The sequence below is a fragment of the Helianthus annuus genome, chromosome 5 (genome assembly GCF_002127325.2).
Source record: "Helianthus annuus cultivar XRQ/B chromosome 5, HanXRQr2.0-SUNRISE, whole genome shotgun sequence".
NCBI lineage: Eukaryota > Viridiplantae > Streptophyta > Magnoliopsida > Asterales > Asteraceae > Helianthus > Helianthus annuus.
Genome location: NC_035437.2, coordinates 159,654,479 through 159,676,089, shown reverse-complemented (window position 1 = coordinate 159,676,089; position 21,611 = coordinate 159,654,479). Strand labels below are relative to the sequence as shown.

General features: G+C 35.7%; 1 protein-coding gene and 1 non-coding gene across 2 annotated transcripts; both read left to right on the top strand.

Annotated features, from left to right (window-relative positions):
* Positions 1–990: 990 nt before the first annotated feature.
* Positions 991–5,199, top strand: LOC110941815 (protein SIEVE ELEMENT OCCLUSION B). The gene is made up of 7 exons (XM_022183491.2): positions 991–1,251; positions 1,683–1,805; positions 1,983–2,431; positions 2,506–2,615; positions 2,709–2,851; positions 3,496–3,978; positions 4,422–5,199. Exons 1-7 carry the CDS (start codon positions 1,066–1,068, stop codon positions 5,037–5,039), a joined length of 2,112 nt encoding a protein of 703 aa, XP_022039183.1. The 5' UTR covers positions 991–1,065; the 3' UTR covers positions 5,040–5,199.
* Positions 5,200–5,657: 458 nt separating this feature from the next.
* Positions 5,658–5,742, top strand: TRNAM-CAU. The gene is given in 2 exon segments: positions 5,658–5,695; positions 5,707–5,742. It is a non-coding gene; the product is annotated as a tRNA-Met (tRNA).
* The last annotated feature ends 15,869 nt before the right edge of the window (positions 5,743–21,611 follow it).

The following is a 21,611-nucleotide window of genomic DNA, read 5'->3' as shown; positions in this document are numbered from 1 at the left end:
CTGAAAACAATACACAACTAACCCCTGATTAGACCTTTTGTTTAAATAGAAAGTAAGGCTACAGTCTGCCATTGGCTTTATTCACTCCCTTTCGCTTTATGGAAAGTAAAAGAAGCAGCATACAGTTTGCCGACAGGCTGTTGTTTATTTTTGTTTTTAGCTTGTAACTAAAGTTCTCATATTGATATCATATCATGTGTTTCTTTTTCTGTAATTACAATAAAATAGCTACCTTGGCATGTTTTATGTTTTTGCGTATACGTATTCATGTTATCATTGATTTGTTCTTGTTTACAATTTCAGTGTGAAGTTGGCTCGTTTACACCCCTACCTATGAGAACACGTCCTTTTTTATCAACTTGATATGTGTCCCTAAAGACTAGGATGTATTGACATGCACTTAGGTTATAACATGGGTCCCGTGTGATTCCAATATGTTGAGTCGGGTTCGGCATAAGGGACAAGTTTCACACACTTGATTAGTTCAACCGTATCGGTATATAGCAACTAGGCATGAGCATGTAGCTAATTTGATTTGGGTTATGTTTGATCTCTATGTGGTTAATCTAAACGATTTAACTTAAAATAAAACAAATCAAATGAGTTAAAAATGAATCCCAAATGTATTCAAATGCATAAAACCCTCAATATCACTTTGTAAAATACAAGTTTATGTTGTTGTAACAATATAGTTTTAAAATCAAAATTAACAAAAAAAAAAACTTATTTATAAAATTCATAAAAATGGAATAAAAGAATGTGTGTAGGCCAACCCGACCATTTCAGAATAGGCCCATTTTCATAAACTATATCTAAGATAGTAAGATGCAAGGGTCCACCAGCTTCTAAATGTTTATCCAAAGAAAAAACTGCTTTAAATTTAAGGGTTAACACATACATGCAAGTAAGGTACTTGATCCAATTTGAACTTTAAGATATTCCTCATCTTTCCACTGTTATATATTGCATAGATATCGCGTAATCAGAAAACCACACACCAAACTTACCTTCTATCTCTCTACCTTTCTTGGCTTTGAGCCCAAACGGTCTAACAGCAGCCCGGAAATGCAGCAGCAAGTGGTTAAGAAGGATCGTCGGATGTTCAGTTCATCCGATGACAATGCAATGATGAAGCAGGTTGTGGGGACTCATTCACCCGATGGTCGTGATGTTCACTTGGAACCCATTCTTAACGTCATTGAAGAAACACTCTATCGGGCCATTCCTGCAAGCATTGATGGTGTTGTTAAGGTATGTACAGTTCGATGCTTTTATTTTTGTAAAAGGTTGCAATTTTGGCCCGTCTGATTACAGATGGTCAATTTGGGTTATATTTTATCCCTAATGGGCCGAACTAATCGAATGGGTCGAAAGTTATCCAAAGTGTATTTATTTATCCAAACAAATTATTATTTTGTTATTGTAAGAAAATATAAATTATGTAATCATATCTAATACATAGCTCAAATGGGTTGGTTTGGGTCATGTTATATTCCTAATGGGTCGAACCGCTCTAACGGGTCAAAAGGTGTCCAAAATGTATTTTACTAATCTACAAATAATATTGTAACTCATATACACTTTGTAATCATATTCAACACATTAATCAACTGTCGGCTTTGTCACCAAACCCACCCGTTTTACCAACTTTAATTTGTCGGATGCTTACCGCGTATTTATAGGGCACACTTGATGGCCATATTGATGCACCGGTTGGAGAAGAAAAGGCCGTCTTCTCTAGCTTTGAAGACATTGACGGTATCCCGGATGGATTGGCTCATTTGATCCATAAAATTGCATGCGAGGTTAGTAAGTAAATTACTATCTAATGATAGTTTATCGGTGGTGATTTTGACCCGTTTAATAAAGAATGGATCAAACGGATAACGCAATACTTACAAAAGAGTAGCATAAAAAGGAAATAAAATACATCTTATGTAATCATCCTTGCACGATAACATTAATACTTTCATTGCGTGCAGTTTTCTTGCAAGTGCTCAGGTGGAGCCGACGCTCATGCATCAACAATGGCAATTCTCAACATGCTTTCAAGCTACACGTGGGAAGCGAAAGTGGTGATATCATTAGGAGCATTTGCAGTCAATTTCGGAGAATTTTGGCTTGTGGCTCAATTATTTGCCACCAATCCACTTGCTAAATCGGTAGCATTGCTCAAACAATTGCCAAACATCATACAACATTACAAATCACTCAAACCTAGATTTGATGCTATTAATAATCTCATTAAAGCCATTTTGGATGTGACCAAATGTATCATTGATTTCAAGAATCTACCTTATCAGTATCTCCAAGATGACACACCACCCAAGTCAACAGCATTGACTCATATTCCCACTGCAGTTTATTGGTCCATCAAGAGTATGGTGGCTTGTGTATCTCAACTAACAAGCCTTTTAGGCATGAATTATGAGTAAGTTGTTTTTGTTTTTATTTTATTTTTGTCAAAATTATTTAAAGATATAATGTGTTATATGATAAATTCAGGTATATCACAGCTACCTCAGAGGCATGGGAACTTTCAAGCTTGGCTCACAAGGTTCAGAATATTCATGAGCATCTTAAATCACTCCTCCTCCTTTGCATGAAAAACATAGGTAGGTGTTTAACATCTTTTTGTAGTTTTAATGTTTAATGATCCTTAAAATACTCAAAAAAAAAATTAATGTTCGTACGTAATGTTGCTGCAGAGGAGAAGCAACATGATGAATATTATCTCATGCTTGTACGAATCTTTGATGTGTCTCACTTAGACAACTTGAAGATTCTCAAGGCTTTGTTTTGTGCCAAGGATGATATTCATCCGCTTCTTGATGGATCGTCGAAAACAAGGGTTAGTTTAAAAATCCATTTTTATATTTTTTATTCGAGTAAAATGTCATTTTTGTCCCTGAGGTTTGGCCAGTTTTGCGACTTTTGTCCAAAGGTTTGTTTTTTCGCATCTGGATCCAAAAGGTTTGAAATCTTGCCATTTTCATCCGGCTCGTTAACTTCATCCATTTTTCTCCGTTTTGTCCAAAGTTTGTTGTTTCGCATCTGGATCCAAAAAGTTTGAAATCTTGCCATTTTCATCCGGCTCGTTAACTCCATCCATTTTTTCTCCGTTGTCAGTGGTATTTCCGTCTTTTTTGTTAAACTTAAAGGGCAATTCGGTCTTTTTCACTTTATGTACAAGCATTTAGCATAATGTACAAGTATTCAAAAGACCGAATTGCCCTTTAAGTTAACAAAAAAGACGAAAATTCCCCTGGCTTAACGGAGAAAAATGGATGGACTTAACGAGTCGAATGAAAATGGCAAGATTTCAAACCTTTTGGATCCAGATGAAAAAAAAAAAACAAACCTTTGGACGAAAGTCGCAAAACTGGCCAAACCACAGGGACGAAAATGGAATTTTACTCTTTTTGTTCTTTAATTATATATTCGTAAACCAATGAAATGATTAATTGGTTTAATTCCTTCTTATGACTAAAACAGGTTAATGTGGATGTGCTAAGGAAAAAGACTGTGTTGCTGCTCATATCAGACCTTGACATCTCCCATGAAGAGATTTTGGTCCTCACTCAAATCTACAAAGACTCGAGAATACAACCTGGTCTTCAATACGAAGTTGTGTGGGTCCCGATTGTGGACGATCTGATGGCGTGGAATGATATACATCAACACAAACTTGAGCAGCTTCAATCAATGATGACGTGGCATATGCTGCATCACCCTACGTTGCTAGAACCGGCAGTCATTAAGTACGTCAAGAAAGTGTGGCACTTTGAGAAAAAGCCGATTTTAGTAGCGTTAGATCCACAAGGCAGAGTGACATCACTAAACGCGCTCCATATGGTCTGGATTTGGAGAAATGACGCTTACCCTTTCACTAGCATGAAAGAGGAAGCATTATGGAAGGATGAATCTTGGACGCTAGATTTATTGGTGGACAGCATTGATCGATATATATTACATTGGGTAACTAACTTCTTTCACTTAGTAGCATTTTTCAAAAGTTCAGTTGTAACTTATTATTAAGAGTAACGTACACGGATGGTCCCTTTTGTTCATTAAAATTTTGGATTTGGTCCCTAGCTTTCCAAAAGTACACAGATGGTCCCTGTGGTTTACACTTTGTAACGCATTTAGTCCCCAACTTTTTCCAAAAGTGCATGGATGATCCCTGTGGTTTACACTTTGTAATGAATTTAGTCCCTAACTTGGACATGCTAGAAACCTTTAGATTTTTTGGCCGGGGACTAAATGCGTTACAAAGTACAAACCACAAGGACCATCCGTGTACATTTGAAAAGCTGGGGACCGAATCCCAAATTTTGGTAAACCACAGGAACCATCTGTGTACTTTACTCCATAATTAAAAAAATATACATATTAAAAATTCTCGATATGTATATTGCTAGATTGCTGAAGAGAAATACATATGCTTGTATGGAGGAGATGATCTAGAATGGATCAGGAAATTTACAACGATAGCGATGAATATTGCTAGAACCGCAGGAATCCCATTGGAGATGGTTTATGTGGGAAAAAGCGGAACCAAAGAGAGAATAAGAAAAATAACTACAACGATCAGCGAAGAGAAACTAAGCCACACTTGGCCCGACCCAACTTACGTGTGGTACTTTTGGACCCGACTTGAGAGCATGTTGCACTCAAAGATGCAACAAGGGAAACGTTTTGAAGACGACCCGATTATGAAAGAGGTGATGACCATGATGAGCTTTGATGGGAGTGATCAAGGGTGGGCATTGATCTGTCGCGGATCAAGTGAAATGGCAAGAGCAGGCGCTGATTTGGCACTAACGAGTTTAAACGAGTATGATAATTGGGAAGGAGATGCACAACAGAACGGTTTTGTCCCAGCGTTAAAAACTTACTTGGCGTTAAAGCATACGCCGCAACACTGTACCCGACTTATTCTTCCTGGGGTTGGTGGCGGGATGCCTGATGAGGTGGTGTGTTCGGAATGTGGTCGGACTATGGAGAAATTCTTTATGTTTCGTTGTTGTACCGATTAGTGGGAATGATTGTCGTGTTTCAGTTGAGTTTGACATTATGTTTATTAGTTGTTTTGGTATCTACACCGGTGAGGAGATGCTGTTAGAAGTGTGATACTGGTTCATTGTTTTCAAAAATAACTAACAGTGTGTTATTCAAATTTCAAAATTCCACTTGCAATGTACCTTAGAAATCCAAATGGAACTGATGAAGTAGCTTTTCTTGTCTCCGCTTCGGCTTCATCAATAGTAGCAGCTTGTTGGACTGCTTCTGCATTAAGAAATAATGTATATTTTTTCGATCAATCAATTAAGCTTCGTTCAACTCAACTGCATAGGAAACAAGCATTCAAAGCCCTTCACAACTTTTATACTAATAAGGGGATCTTCATCTACCTGTGAGTCGACAAAGCACAGCATTTGAATTGTGTGCATTTTGACACAAATTAGACGCTCAAATCGATGACTGAAATTGAAGTCTGGCTGTCTTCATTCTTCTACCGCTCTGTAACGGAAACGAATGGAGATCGATAAACGCAAAAATTCATTCTACAGAAAATCAAAGGATCAACGGTTTTCATCAAAATATCAACAATACTGAATTGATTATTAAATAATTTCTAGTGTTATAACGTCAATGGGGTGGTGGCGCAGTTGGCTAGCGCGTAGGTCTCATAGCATCTGAGTAATCCTGAGGTCGAGAGTTCGAGCCTCTCTCACCCCAACATTTTTTTCTAAAGTATATTTTGTCAAATACTTCGAAGCAATCGTAGTTCGAGTACATACAAATTATTTTGTTTTTTGGATTGGTTTGTTTATAGTCTTTATATATATTTGATGACTTACTAGCAATTTAACAGAAAATGACTCCAACACGATTGAATCTTTTTTGTAATTAACGTGTATCTAAATTATTTTTGTTTCTTACCCTCTCATTACTAAATAACAAACTTTGGTATACTAGATTATAGTCGCGTGTGTTACACGATTTGAATAATGTTTTCCCTTTTTTCGTAATACAAATTAACCTATCTTGTCTCACGTATAATTTAAAAAGCTGTTAGGCTATATTAATAAACTGTTAAGCTATATTGATAAACGTTTATTAAACTTAAGCGATTTAATGATCTTTCTATTTATTAAATGGGTCACGCTCGGGTTAACATGTTTATTAAAACGGTTCCATGTTAGGTTGTCCCATTTAATAAACAGGGTATATTATTCTCGTGTCGTGATCTGGATCATAAATTACCACCACTAATATTCTTATACATTCTCCAAAGTCTAAACAAACACCTATAACATGTTGAAAATTCAATCCATATATACAACTCATGTTCGTTGTAAAAGTGTTATGACAGATGACTTTGAGGCATTGGGCACTGTTAGAATGTGCGCATCTGAAGACAATACGCTTGTAGACAATATTCTTTTTCTAGCCAAGCCTAAGAGAAGAGATTTCGATCGTTGTAGAAGCAAACGGGTTAAAGTTATAAGAAGTAGGGTGTAAAAAGACTGGTTTAAGCTCAATCTCACCTTTTTCTTAGTTCCAAAAGCTCGAGACTAGCTTCATAGAAATAGGTTGAATATGCAAAATAGTATGAGGATCGTTGAAGTTCAACATTACCTTTTCATACTCAAATAAAATTTGGTTTTCCAATTAAATATTGTAGATAAATTCACCACCAACCATATGACTTGAGGGAAACAAAAGTAAAGACAAAACTAGAAAGATGAACAAGTTAAGAGACCATCAAACACAGTACTAAAAACAAAGCAAAGACACAGGACATGTTCCATTCAACAAGTGGTCCAATTGACCCGTAATGTTTCTATTTTAACCTTCAGGGTGGAGCCCAGTGTTAAGCGTCTTACCAATCTGACTACAAGTAAAAGATAACTCAAATCAACACATTTATATGTTAACAAGCTAACGTATGAAATCCCAATGTGAAGAACCATACGGAGGGGCGCTAAGCATAAAGTTTTTGAATATTATAAACTAGGTTAGTTCTCCGTGTGTTACACGGGTTTGAACAATTTATACTTTATAATAAATATTTCTTGTAAATGCAAACCAAAGACGATAATATTTATATACCAAATTGACATAAATGGATTAATATAAAGATGATGTATGTTAACATTATAAAATTCATCAAAAAGCATGTAATTAAATTGTCGTTGAAAATAATACAAAAATAAATATAGTATATAATACTTATTATTGTATTTACGTACTACATTATATTTATGTAATGATAAATAAAATGTTACAATTATAACTCGCATATTACCGACAGTAATTTGAATCCAAAAAATATTCACATCGTTCGTAAATATCTATATATTTATTTGTACACAATATTACATCTTTTATTCATAACTTTACTATCTCTATCTAGAATTAGTAGTTTTACATGTCTCTACTTTTAATTATTAATAATGCCAGATACAATTGATTATGGATGAATCCAGTAATGCTAAAAACAAACCAACCTTGGATAGTGACTGACATTGGCTTATATTAATTGTTATTGCAAAACCGACAGATAGTGGAAGTGGAGATCTATGGATATACAGCCACAATGCTACATAACAAAATTAGGTGTTGATAGCAAAAACGGCCACTGCTTACGCACATTCCTAGACTGGCTCGTAGACTTTTCCGGTAACTTGATTAAAATCTCATACACAAATATATCAAAATAATTCTCAAAAAACTCTCTCTCTCTCTGAGCAACCAAAGGTCGCCGGAACTGCCCCTTCGCTGGACGTGCTCGACGATGGGGATCAACCTGGTATAGCGAGTGAGGTTTGTTCGGTTCCTCTGGGTAGTGAATCTTGAGTTTACCTCTATCTCTATTATGAGTTGTATCTTCTTCCCTCGCCGTTTGGGTTGGATAGTCCGGCTGGTGGCTTATGGAACCTGAGGACGAAGGAGGGCCATGGTTGGATCCGCATCGCCGCAGTAAGAAAGGGGTCTCAATTGCTTCTTCAGGTAAAGTGCCCATTACAAAGTTTTTTGTGACGAACCTGCCTCTGGGTTGTACTCCGTGGGAGGTTTCGGAGTTTGTGAAGGTCTTTGGGGAGGTTTACGGGGTTTATATCGCCAGGAAGAAGGATAAAGTCGGTAATAGGTTTGGATTCATAAGTTTTAAGAATGTTCGAGACGCAAAAGAATTGGAGAAGGTTCTAAATGGGACGAAGATGGGTAACTCTAAACTTAGGGTGAATATTGCTAAGTTCGCGGCAGAGAATTCCGGCATGTGTGGTGGATCGGTCCAAGATAAGGGGAAGGGGGTCTCTAAAGAACATAATGGAATTGCCCAACAGGTTTCTGGTTTAGGCCATACTTATGTTAACCAAGGTGGTGGGCGCTTGTATAGTGACTTATTCAAAAAGGAATCGGACTCTAAAGGATCTTCTTCGAAGATGGATGGTTGCTCTGGTTCGACTTCAGGGAATAGGGTGGTAGTAGTCCCTGATAGAACGTCGGCATTCAAAGACTCATTTGGAGTATCAGTTGTTGGTAGAACGATGGACCTCGAGACACTGGTAGACTTTGATAAGCTCCTTCGGATAGCGAAGATTCCTTATAGTAGAATTCAATACCTGGGTGGACTCTCGTTGCTCATAACGTTCATGGACGAGGCGGCGGCTAAAGGTTTTCTGGAAAAACGGGATGTTTGGGGTCCTTGGTTTACCAAGGTGGAAATATGGAAGGGTCAGACTTTACCTATGGAGAGAGTGGCTTGGTTAAGGCTGGTTGGTATTCCCCTTCAGTTACTGGATATTGACGTTTTTTCTCTTATCGGGGGTCTCTTCGGAAAAGTCCTGCATTACCCCAAAAGTTTGGATAATGATCTGGATCTCTCGCTGGTCAGGGTGGGAGTCTTAGCTGGTGAAGCAAGTAGGATTAAGGAAGTAATTTCGTTGTCATGGAAGAAAAAGAGCTTCAGAATTCTGGTAGAGGAGGAATTAGACGTTTGGGTTCCAGATTGCTTGGGGTATTCGGTGTCTAACTTGCAAAGCTCAGGATCGGAATCTCCGATGATGTCCTCCCCAGTGGTCAGTAGACCGGAGGCCGTTATCTTGGAAGAAGATGGTTCGACGCGGCCTGGTAATAGGGGGGAGATGGATCGTCGCCGCGGTTTAATTTTGGCAGTTCCCATGCAGATTTGGAACACATGCATGAGGTGAGAGAAAAAATAAATGATGACATTCCTTCTTTCCTTGATATTAGGAACGGTGTGAATGAGAACGTGCAAGATGAGCTGCAAAGTGGTTGTGAAGGTGGGCAGCACTTTATTGCTCCTGGGAATTTTACCATGGATGGTAATTTACTATTTGGCCCCACTGTGGAGACACATAGGCCCACCAAAAAGTCTTTTAAGCACAGGCCCAGGAGTGGTATACGGACAAGGAACAAGAGCCCAAATTCGAATCAAAGGCCCAAGAAAAGGATGAGGGACGATGAGGAATTTGTTTTTGACCTCAACATTAAGGCTTCTGAAGAAAATAAAGATGGTTCTGGAAACAGCTCTCCCTCAGCCGACAACCCAAATTCAGATAAGGTGTCTTCGGGTTCAGAGGCCTCTATGGGGAATCAAGCTAATTCCAATCCCGAAGGCAGTCCCTCTTTGGTGGTCGATTCCCCAGCGGTTAATGTGGAGGTGGAGGATGCGGATAAAGTCAGGAATAACACAGAAACCCAAATTCGTAACGAGATTGAGGCCACAATACAGCTCGGTAACGTTGTGGGAGCTAACCTGGGAAATCACTGTGATATTATTAGGGAGGCTATCTATAACTCAGGTAACAATGCGGTTTCCCGATGAACTTCTTGTCCTTTAACATCAGAGGTATTCACGGGGGTGCTAAAGCCTCGTGGATTAAAAGTATTAGGATCTCGAACAAGATAAGTATTATTGCTCTGCAAGAAACTAAAGTGGAATCTATATCTAGTGCTTGTTGTGCTAGTATCTGGGGAAAAGGCAACTTCGAGTATGCCTGTGCGGCCTCGGTTGGTTTATCTGGGGGGTTGGCTTGGATCTGGGATCCAGCTGTGATTAAGATTGAGACTGTTGTCCGTAACAGACACTATTTGATTTTAAATGGATTCATTGCTGGAGATTGGAACCCGATTAACCTGGTAAACATCTACGCCCCTCAGAGTACATCAGCGAAATTGCAATTGTGGAATGTTATTTCTTCTATTATAGATCCGGATGCTGGGTTTTGGGTTCTTGCTGGCGACTTTAACGTGGTTCGGTCCTCGGAGGAGAGAAAAAATTCCAGCTTCAAGCCGGTGTGTGTGCAGAGAACTTCAATAATTTTATTTTCAGTAATGGCTTGATAGAGTATCCGCTGCAGGGTCGGAAGTTCACATGTATCAGGGACAATGGTAAGAAGCTAAGTAAGCTGGACCGTTTCTTAGTTTCTCCGGAATTTTTTAACAAATGGTCGTCGGCTTTGTGAGGGCTTTGCCAAGTAGATACTCAGATCATTGTCCGATTATAATGGCATTGGTTGAGTTGAATTTCGGCCCTCGTCCGTTTAGGGTCTTTAATTCGTGGATTGGTAAACCGGGATTTGATGATGCAGTCAAGAATGCTGTGGAGGGTTTTGAGTTGTTTGACCCCCCCGACTCATGTCTCACAGCCAAGTTTGCTCGGATCAGAAATAATTTAAAGATATGGAGGGACGAGTTTTATGCAAAGGAAAATGAAGCCGAAAGTTCGGCTTTGACGGAATTGGAGTTGTTAGAGATTGAAATGGAAAATAGGGACCTTTCGGAAGAGGAGGAATGGATTTTGGCGGAGAATAGGAAAATCATCAAAGAGGCGGAAATTAGGAGGAACTCGGATCTCAAGCAGAGGGCTAGACTAAAATGGGCAATTGACGGAGATGAGAATACGAAATTCTTTCATGCTGTGGTGAACAACAGGAAAGCGGTTAACGCTATTCACGGTTTATCCATAAGTGGGGATTGGTGCACGAAACCGTCTACAATCAAAAAACATATCCATGCTTTTTTTCCGTGATAAGTTCAAAGAACTTCATCCGAATAGACCCGAGTTGCTTTGCCAGAACATTAAAAGGATCTCGGAGGCTGATAGCAATATGCTGGAAGAAGATTTCTCTCCCCAAGAAATAAAGGAAGCTGTTTTCGATTGTGGAGACGATCGGGCTCCGGGCCCTGACGGGTTAAATTTCAGGTTTATTAAGCATTTTTGGGACCTTTTTAGAGATGATTTCTCTAGAATTTTAGCAGCCTTTCACGCTAATGGAAAGATTAGTATGGGTAGTGCGGCCTCTTTTATTACCCTTGTCCCGAAGATTTTAGACCCTGTGTCTCTCAATAATTATAGGCCAATCAACTTGGTCGGAGCGATAAGCAAGGTGATTTCAAAAATTTTAGCAAATCGTTTAAGGAAGGTGTTAAATGGTGTGATCTCGGATTCTCAATCGGCGTTCTTGAAAGGAAGATTTATTTTGGATGGCCCCTTGATTGTCAACGAACTAATCTCTTGGATCAAAAAGATAAAGTCAAAGGATTTTTTTGCTTAAAATCGACTTTGAAAAGGCGTATGATAACGTAAGTTGGGACTTCGTGATTGATGTCCTCCATCAAATGGGTTTTGGGGATAAATGGTGTAATTGGATAAAGGGTTCTCTCATGTCGGCTAGCTCCTCGGTTTTGGTTAACGGGGCTCCTACGTTCATATTTAAATGCGAAAAAGGTATGAGACAGGGTGATCCTCTATCTCCGTTCCTTTTTTTGGTGGTGATGGAAGCGTTTTCGTGTATGGTTGATAGTGCTAGAGAAGCGGGGTTGTTAAAAGGTATAGCCGTGCCTAATAACGGCCCTACTATGACGCATCTTCTATATGCGGACGATGCCATTATGGTGGGGGATTGGTCCAAGATGGAAGTTTCCAATGTGGTAAGAGTCCTCCGTGTGTTCCATGTTTGCTCAGGTTTGAAAATAAATTTAGAAAAATCAAACCTTTTTGGTATTGGAGTAGGATGGAATGAAATAAAGGATATGGCTAAGGAGGTCGGTTGTAATCCGGATTCCACGCCTTTTAAATATCTTGGGCTGAAAGTGGGAGCTAATATGAACCGGATTAGTAACTGGTACCCGGTTTATGACGTGTTCCGTGCTCGTCTTGCTAAATGGAAATCGAATCTTCTATCCATAGGGGGTAGGGTGGTAATCATAAAGTCGGTCTTGGAGAGTTTACCCGTTTACTACTTCTCCCTCTATAAAGCTCCCAAAAAGGTCGTTTCGGACTTAGAGGCTATGATCAAAAAGTTCCTATGGGGTGGCTCAAATGAAGATAAAAAGATGCATTGGGTGGGTTGGGATCGGGTGTCTTGCGGTAAGAAAGAAGGTGGGCTCGGGATCAAAAAGCTTTCGGATGTTAACACTTCTCTCTTAGTCAAATGGGGTTGGCGATATAAAACTGAAACAATATCCTCTAGAAAAGAATCATCGATGCGTTACATTCATCTAGAGTTGAGTGGGAATGTATTCCGTTTAAAAAATCTCTGAATGGAGTGTGGAGTAATATAGCTAAGTTGTTCATTAATATTAAGGTGGGGGGACTCCGCTTCGGAATTTCTTTAAGGGAGAAGTTGGTAATGGTCGGAATATTGCGTTTTGGCTTGACCCATGGGTATGCAGCGAACCACTCAAGTGCAGGTTTCCTGATCTTTTTAAATTGGAATCTAACAAAAAATGTTTGGTGGCGGATCGAATTCTATTTTCGGACAGCGGTGACTCGTTTCAGTGGAGCTGGAAGTCTGCTCTTTTGGATCCTGGGATCGTTATCGCTTATCAGCAGCTTATGTCTTTAATGGACAACATTCAGATCTCTAATGCGGCTGATCGGTGGTCATGGGTTCCTGACTCGACTGGGAATTTCACGGTTAAGGCCGTGAGACTCCTATTTCTTGAAGATATTAATATAAGTGGCAGATTTATCTTGGATTGGTGTAAGTGGCTCCCCGCTAAGGTTAATATCCATCTTTGGAGAGCTGAAATGGAGAGAATTCCTACTGGATCGGCTTTAAGGAAAAGGAACGTGCAGCTTGATGACTATACGTGTAAGTTGTGTGGTACTGGTGAAGAGTCAGCGGAGCATATTTTCACTGCGTGTCATGTGGTGGCGGTCATTTGGAACGGCATAAGTTCTTGGTTTAAGATTCCGGACATTTTCGCATTCTCTATGAGGGACCTGCTCGAAATCTATAAGGATCTTAGGGTGTCGGATAGAAAGAAAGAGGCTGTTCAAGGTATCATTATGTTAGCATGTTGGAGTATTTGGCGTGCAAGGAACAATCTTATCTTTAATAACAAAGCGGTGAGGATCGAAGGTATTCTTAGTGAAGTTAAAGCGTTGAGTTATTTTTGGTTTTCTAATAGATCGAAGTATAGAGGAATTGAGTGGGATGAGTGGAACTCTTTTGTAAATATGTAATTGTTTTGTTTTTGGTCGGCCCGGCTTGGGTCGGCGTGGTGTGAATGAAATTTTACCTTTCAAAAAAAAATACACAAATATATCAATATCAAAAAGGTACAATAATAATAATAATGGTAGTAATTATAAATAATACGAATAACAGTGATAATAATAATATTAATAAAACAATATTACTTTTTATCATACATATACATTAATAGTTAGAGTAAGGTTAACATACAAAAAGCCTTATCATACATCACGTAGGAGACAATGGTAACCGTTGGATCAGGGGTATAATCACGCATGGGATCACATAATCACGCATGGGACTATAATCACGCACGTTCTATGATAATAACGCACGTTATATTTTTTGTCATTTATGTTAATATAGGTTAAGCCTTGAAGTACATTATACTTTCTCTTAATAGTTATACTAAAAAAATATATTTTTTATGTATAACAACATTATCCCCTGTATAATTTATCAAGTTTTGTGGCTATTTGGTTTATCTCTTTCTTAAAATTTGTAACACTCCGAATTTTTTCAAGCATTAATATTAAAATAATAGTTTTCTTTTTGTATTATAACATGATAGTTTGCTAACCAGTTAATATGGATTTTAGTTAAATAAAGGTGCTTATTAAAATGTTAATTAAATAATAAATTAATCAGTTCAAAGCAATTTGAATGTTAATTATGGATTTCAGATTATAAAAACAAAAGAGATAAAAAGATTTAGTTAAATTGATGGTTATTATTATTATTATTATTATTATTATTATTATTATTTAATAAAAGAGATAAATAAAAAAATAAGGGTGAGAAATACCAGAGAATGACACGTGTCCAAAAAAGATTTTTCTTTATTAGTATCAAAAGATTCCTATATAAGAAAGGTAGGAGTGTAGTACACAGGCTAATCCTAGTAAGCTCGAGCTCGATTGGTTTAACCTCAAAAAGTTTAAGTTTAACTCGTTTAACTTTAAAAGCTCAAGCTCTACTAATTTCATATACTACTTTTAAAGCTTGTTGTCGACTCATTTCAAGTTTGTTGTCGGGTGTCAACTCGTTCCAAGCTCTATGTCTAAAACTCAAACGATTACGAGTAATTTATAAACTCGAGCTCGGCTCATTTATTATATATTAATTAGTAATTATATTATTTAGATACGTATATAATTATTTTGTATATGTATTTAAAATTTTAGTTTTACTACTACTACTATGCACTCTTTCACCACTCATGTTATATTGGTAGCTTCATACACACACCTCATGTTCTATTTTTTTCTTTCCTGGGTGTTTTGGAGCCGAGGGTCTCACTGGAAGCAGCATCTCTATCCCTATGGGTAGAGGTAAGGTGTGCCTACATCTCACCCTCCCCAGACCCTACCAATAGCTTTGCTATTTGTGGGATTTTACTGGGTATGATTGATTGATTGAGTTTTACTTTTTTTTTGAACGGCAAATCACTTTATATATATATATATATATATATATATATATATATATATATATATATATATATATATATATATATATATATATATATATAATTCTAAAAGAGTCATATTAATGTCATACGGCATTTTCTCATTCAAAAATCCAATTAAAGCCACATGGCATTTTCTCATTCAATTCACTAATAATAGATATTTATATTTCATATGCATAAATATTTTAATGCATAATAATAACAATAATTACTTTGCATGTGTCATAAGGTTTGTTTAGCTATTTAATATTTAGTAATTTAAAAGTTTAATATTTCTTTAAGGACAATAGAGTTGTTTTAATTGGAAAAATAATAATTAAAAAAACAAAAATAATAAATTATAATGATATAAAGTATAGTAATCACTAAGGATAAATAAAACTATCAAAATAATAATAATTTTTACATTTTATAAGAATATATATAATACTGAATTAGTTTACCCAATTAATAAAAATATTAAGAATATATATATATATATATATATATATATATATATATATATATATATATATATAGGGTAGGGATCCTAAGAGAAATCCACCCTATTTGAGAAACTTGAGAAACATTCTTGACCACACATTTTCCCTAAGCTTTTCGTAATGTACACATATGTATAGTTTACAATTGACTATATACATATATGTATAATCCAATATACATATATGTATATAGTCAGTTTTAAACTATACATATATGTATATTACGAAAAGCTTAGGGAAAATGTGTGGTCCAGATTGCTTCTCAAGTTTCTCACTTAGCCTAGGGCTTCTCACATGATCCTAACCCTATATATATATATATATATATATATATATATATATATATATATATATATATATATATATATATATATATATATATATATAGGGGAGGGTTATCTTGAGAACGCTAAATATTGCGAGAACCGTGAGAACGAATGAAAAAACCAATCAAAACCAATTTTTTTTATACAAAGCTCATTGTAATTAAGATACAACATCAAAACAAGAATTTATAACATCACATAATTCATTTCTCATTTCAAAATCATTCTTTTTAGATTTTTTTACACATGTGTAAATATAGCAGATTTACACATGTGTAAATGGCAAACTTACACATGTGTAAATTTTCTTTATTTATGAATTCACGTAAATTTAAACGTGTAAATTGAATTTTTAACATTGTATTCGAATACTAATGATAAGTGTAGAAAAAAATTTTGAATTTGAATTATTTTTGACCAAGTTCTCATGGTTTTTTCATTTGTTCTCACGGTTCTCACAAATATTTAGCGTTCTCATTTAAACCCTCCTCTTATATATATATATATATATATATATATACACACATAAATAAGGGAGGGCGGGCCACCAAGCGGCTTCGAGAAACATTCCATAAAATGTCACCTGGCAATTCCTAATGTAATTGACCTTTTAAAATACATGTTAATTCGATCTTTAAGATTTTTAAATTTAATATGAATTCTAATTCTAATAAAAGAGTCATATTAATACCACGTGACATTTTCTTATTCAATTCACTAATAATATATATTTATATTTCATGTGCATAAATATTATAGTGCATAATAATTATATTTTTAGCTATTTCATATTTATTAATTTAAAAGTTTAATAATTCTTTAAGGAACAATTGCTATGTAAGGTTGATTTGTTTCTAAAAAACAGTTTTCACGCATGACCAATAATATGTGGCATTGTCCAGAGTAAAAAGTAGAGATGACCTTAAGATATTGATACTTGCTAAGGATAGTTAAATTACAAACAAAACTACAAATATCGTGTATAAAGAAGTGTTTAGAAATTTATAAATGTAATGTGTATCTTGATTTTACATTGTTTGATTTAATAAGAATAATTCATTTATGTAAATTGGATTACACATTTTAACATTGCATTATTTTTATCTTCAAATCCGTGTAGTACGCGGGTTTATAAACTAGTATATATATATATATATATATATATATATATATATAAAGAGCTAGCTAGAAACTGGGAAACAAAACAGGAAAAAACAAAAAACGACAGAAACAAAAAGACAACTACATCAGCCCTACGGAATCAAAAATCAACCAATTCCATCCGGATCCCAAACCGACACCGAACCCCCATTGATATAGATTGAGAAACAATTCATTTACGCCGGTTGATCTCCATCTCCCCACACACCAATTTTTTTACTACTACTAGTATCATATATCTTGTTTGATCTATAATAATAATAATAATAATAATAATAATAATAATAATAATAATAATAATAATAATAATAATAATAATTGGATTAATTAGTTATAACCCTAGTTAGAAAACACATAATTTTAGGTCCAATTTGAGGATATGTCTACCACATGATATGATGTTGTGTGTCAATGCCTCCTAACTGAATTGAGCTTGACAAGGTTTGGTTTATTATCCCATTTGCATGTGTCTTTTCTTTATAAAATAATTACTTTCTTATTTTCTTATCACGTTACCTTATTTTTTAGATGAAAGTTTTATTTCATAGGACGTGTGGCATTATAATTACTTTCTTATTTTCTTATAGTTACTTTCTTATCTTCGTGAACTTAAAGTTTCACCAAATCAACCTCCGTTCTTTGGAGTGATCTACTTCTGATTATCTTTAATTTCATGCTCAGAGAGAACATGGCGCTCGTTTAGTTCTTGAATGAATTGGTAAAGGAGAACCTAAATGTTAACCCTGAAATTTGAAAATAAAAAAGTCTATTTGTCTGTCAAGAAAAATTATATCAAAGAACAGTTTTGTGAAATTATAGAAAAAAAGTTGGCTTTAAAATTAATAAAAAAAAATCCTACCATATGGACCCGCCCGCGATGTAGCACGACGTCCACCGAAAATCCATAAATTGATACAGGCCTCAAAACAACCGTTTTGCAAATGCCACTAACAAATTGAAAAGGTCATAAAGAACCATTAGGTTTGCACAAAGAAAAACAGGAACAAACATCATGTCATGTTTCTTAGTGATTTTACTTTTTATTTTCGAACATCAGAATTTATAAGCCAAGGCAAAACAAAAACGCCTTGCTAGCAAGCTGCTAGCCAAGGGCCCATACAATTGACCAGAAACAACAATTAAACATCAATTTTTATCCAGTTCGACCATTCCAAATCTAATCATTTCGACTTGTTTTTTTTTCCATAAGAAGCTAAAGGCTTTAATGTCTCCACAGATGCTCGAAATATTCATTTGATGAGTTGCATAAGGCGCAAACTGAAGGACCAACCAACATTCCACGTTTCAACAGATTATCCAATGTTGGAAGCCGATTCTGGACTATTCTCCGGTCAAGGATGTTTGTCTTTAGAGGAACCTAACTATTCCACTCCGGCCAAATTGTCGGTCTCGGGTTTAAATTAGCACCTCTGATTATTTTTTTCAATGATTTTACATAGAAAACACGATAACGCGCTAAATTTATTTAACCGAATATCAACATACATTCTACTTGATAATATATGAAACTTACCAGATGTATGTACTATGCAAAAAAAACTTGCATAAAAAAGGTAACACATATTAAACTTATTGCAAGCCAAATTGTTACCAAATTTTACCCTTCACACACCATGTATACACGTAAATAATAACCTATGTTAACATTTCCTACCACCTAACCTATATCAATTACCTAGTCTAACAATTCGCCTTTTTATTTTAATAAAATTTAAGAAACAAAACCGGATTTTTGTGTATGACCACAATATCCCAGATGGAGTTCTGTGTGTACTACCAGCAAAAGCTATCGCGCGGTACACAAAAATCCGATTGGGGATCTTGAATTCCATTAGCTTCCCTTTTACACCCGCGCGCCTAAATCAAGTGCTTGAAAATAAACAAAAAGTGTTTTGAAATACTTGTTAGAAAATAAGCTTAAATTCTAAGCTAAGAAAATTACATTATTATGTTTTCTAAATATTGACAAATAATATTCAGTTATCTGTAAAGATTAACAACATAAATGAACAATAAGAGTAAGAAAACATATAGTTGTTCATTGCAGGGCTTCTCACTGAAGCCAGATTTTTTGCTTTACGGGGCTTTTCACTCAAGCCGTTTATCTTGTTCATTGCAGGCCTGCGCACGAAGGTTTTTTGGCGCCAACTTTGCCTGACGAAATACAACATTAACATACTGTAACACCCCAAAACCCGAATGTTTATATTTGCCGTATGTTCCTATATGACTTAGCATGAAATAAATACCTAGGCTATTTAACCTAGTTAAATGTGTGGTTAAAAGTATTAAATGACGAAAGTAGTACAAATTATGTTAAGTGACAAACATGAGGGGCTAAATGGAACAAGATGGAAGTTGGGTTATTAAAATGAAATATCACCACACACAAACACACACTTCGTGTGTGTTCTTGAACGTTCGGGAGCTGCAAAGAGCCAAAACCCTAACTCAACTATAACCATCAAACTGAAGGGTGAATCAAGGCTTAAATTCACAACCGAACATGGATTAATGATCACCTTTACAAGGGGATCATAAGATATGTCTTAAAATTTAGATTGGTGATTATGCACGAAGTGGGTTATGTTAGAAATCGCAAAATTGTATGAAATTGAGTATGAGTATGTGTTAGAATCATCATATTGGACATGGATTATGCGTTGTTTGGGGTAATTTGATGTTTGGAGGTGAAACCCACTTCTAGTGGTGAAGATGGCGACATGGGTGTGTCACCCATGTCCAATCCTTGTTCAAATCTTGTTGTGCTATGCTGTATGTAATGCATTCTTGTTAGGTAGATTGAATGTGATATGAATTTGTTGATGTTTTTGTGTTAATTGATGAATTAAAGCATGAAGTAGGAAGTAAAGCATGAAACACTTGTACATTATGCATAAATTGTGACATGCACACCAAGTGTTTGATGAAATGCCTAGGTGAGATTAATAGATGAAATGGTATGCAAGTAATGGATGAAATCATATAATATGGGGATGTGATGTATTTGATGATAAATAAACATGAGAAATCTATTTTTAGATGGAATTCATGTAGGATTTGGTTGGCCATGTTATTTGGTAAAAGTATGCATTAGAATATTGTACTCTATGTTGGAGTGGTATGATATTTACTACATGTTTTAATAATTGCTTAATCAAAATTGATAAGTAAAAGTACTCTAAATGTGAAGCATATGAGATCATTAGAACAGGATGAAGTTAGAATGATGTTGGGTTGTTAAGCATAGGTCATGGTGTTAGTTGTAAAATTATGTTACTAGAATGAACGGAATTGAATATGTTTGGTGTGTGCATATAACTAGATGATCATGTGGTTGTATGCTTATTGCATCGTGAGTATGAAATGTATATAGTGTCATTAGTATAGTCTACTATAATGACATAGATGTATGGGGTTAAGTCAAAAGTTCATATGATAAATCGTTGACTTTCTGAAAGTCAACTGTGCATAAGTAGCAATGTTAGACTTTTTGTCACAATTGTAATATTATAGAAGGTCATATGATGCGTGTTATATCCATATGTGTTATATGTGATGACGTGATGAATTATATGAGTTTGAAAAGATTGACTTGTGGAAATATGCCTTATGCTTGTTAGAATTGACTAATGAAAGTCAAATATGAAACACGAATTTGATATGATCATTAATATGTACAATCATGTATGCTAACAAGAATGTGAATGCGATGACATGAAAGTATAGGGATCATGTCAAGATGGATGGAAGCATGGAAGGCTAACGGGTCAAAAGGAGGCGAGGAAACGAATGCGAATACGGACACTTAAGGTAAGTGATTTCCGGAATCACTTCTTATTTATAAATGAAGTTTGGTATGTTGTATATAGGGAACCAAGTAAGAATTTAAGGGTAAGGGTAAGTACCAAGGTAAGTTCATATGAACTTCGTCTATCCTTAATGTAAATTAAGATAATAGTTTCATCGTGTTAATGGAATGTTCATTATGTTGCTGAATATTCATCGTGTTAATGGAATGTTCATTATGTTGCTGAATGTTCATCGTGTTAACGGAATGTTCATTATGTTGCTGAATGTTCATCGTGTTAATGGAATGTTCATTGTGTTGCTGAATGTTCATCGTGTTAATGGAATGTTCATTATGTTGCTGAATGTTCATCGTGTTAATGGAATGTGCATTATGTTGCTGAATGGAATATTCATTATGTCGCTGAATGTTCATCGTGTGAATGGAATGTTCATTATGTTGTTGAATGTTCATCGTGTTAACGGAATGTTCATTATGTTGCTGAATGTTCATCGTGTTAATGGAATGTTCATTGTGTTGCTGAATGTTCATCGTGTTAATGGAATGTTCATTATGTTGCTGAATGTTCATCGTGTTAATGGAATGTGCATTATGTTGCTGAATGGAATATTCATTATGTCGCTGAATGTTCATCGTGTGAATGGAATGTTCATTATGTTGTTGAATGTTCATCGTGTTAATGGAATGTTCATTATGTTGCTGAATGTTCATCATGTTTGTTGGAAGTTAGTCGGTTATGTTTGTTTGTAATTGCATTGATTTGTGTTGATATGTTTGTAGGTAAGGCTCAACTTACAAATAAGTGAATGTGACTTGTAT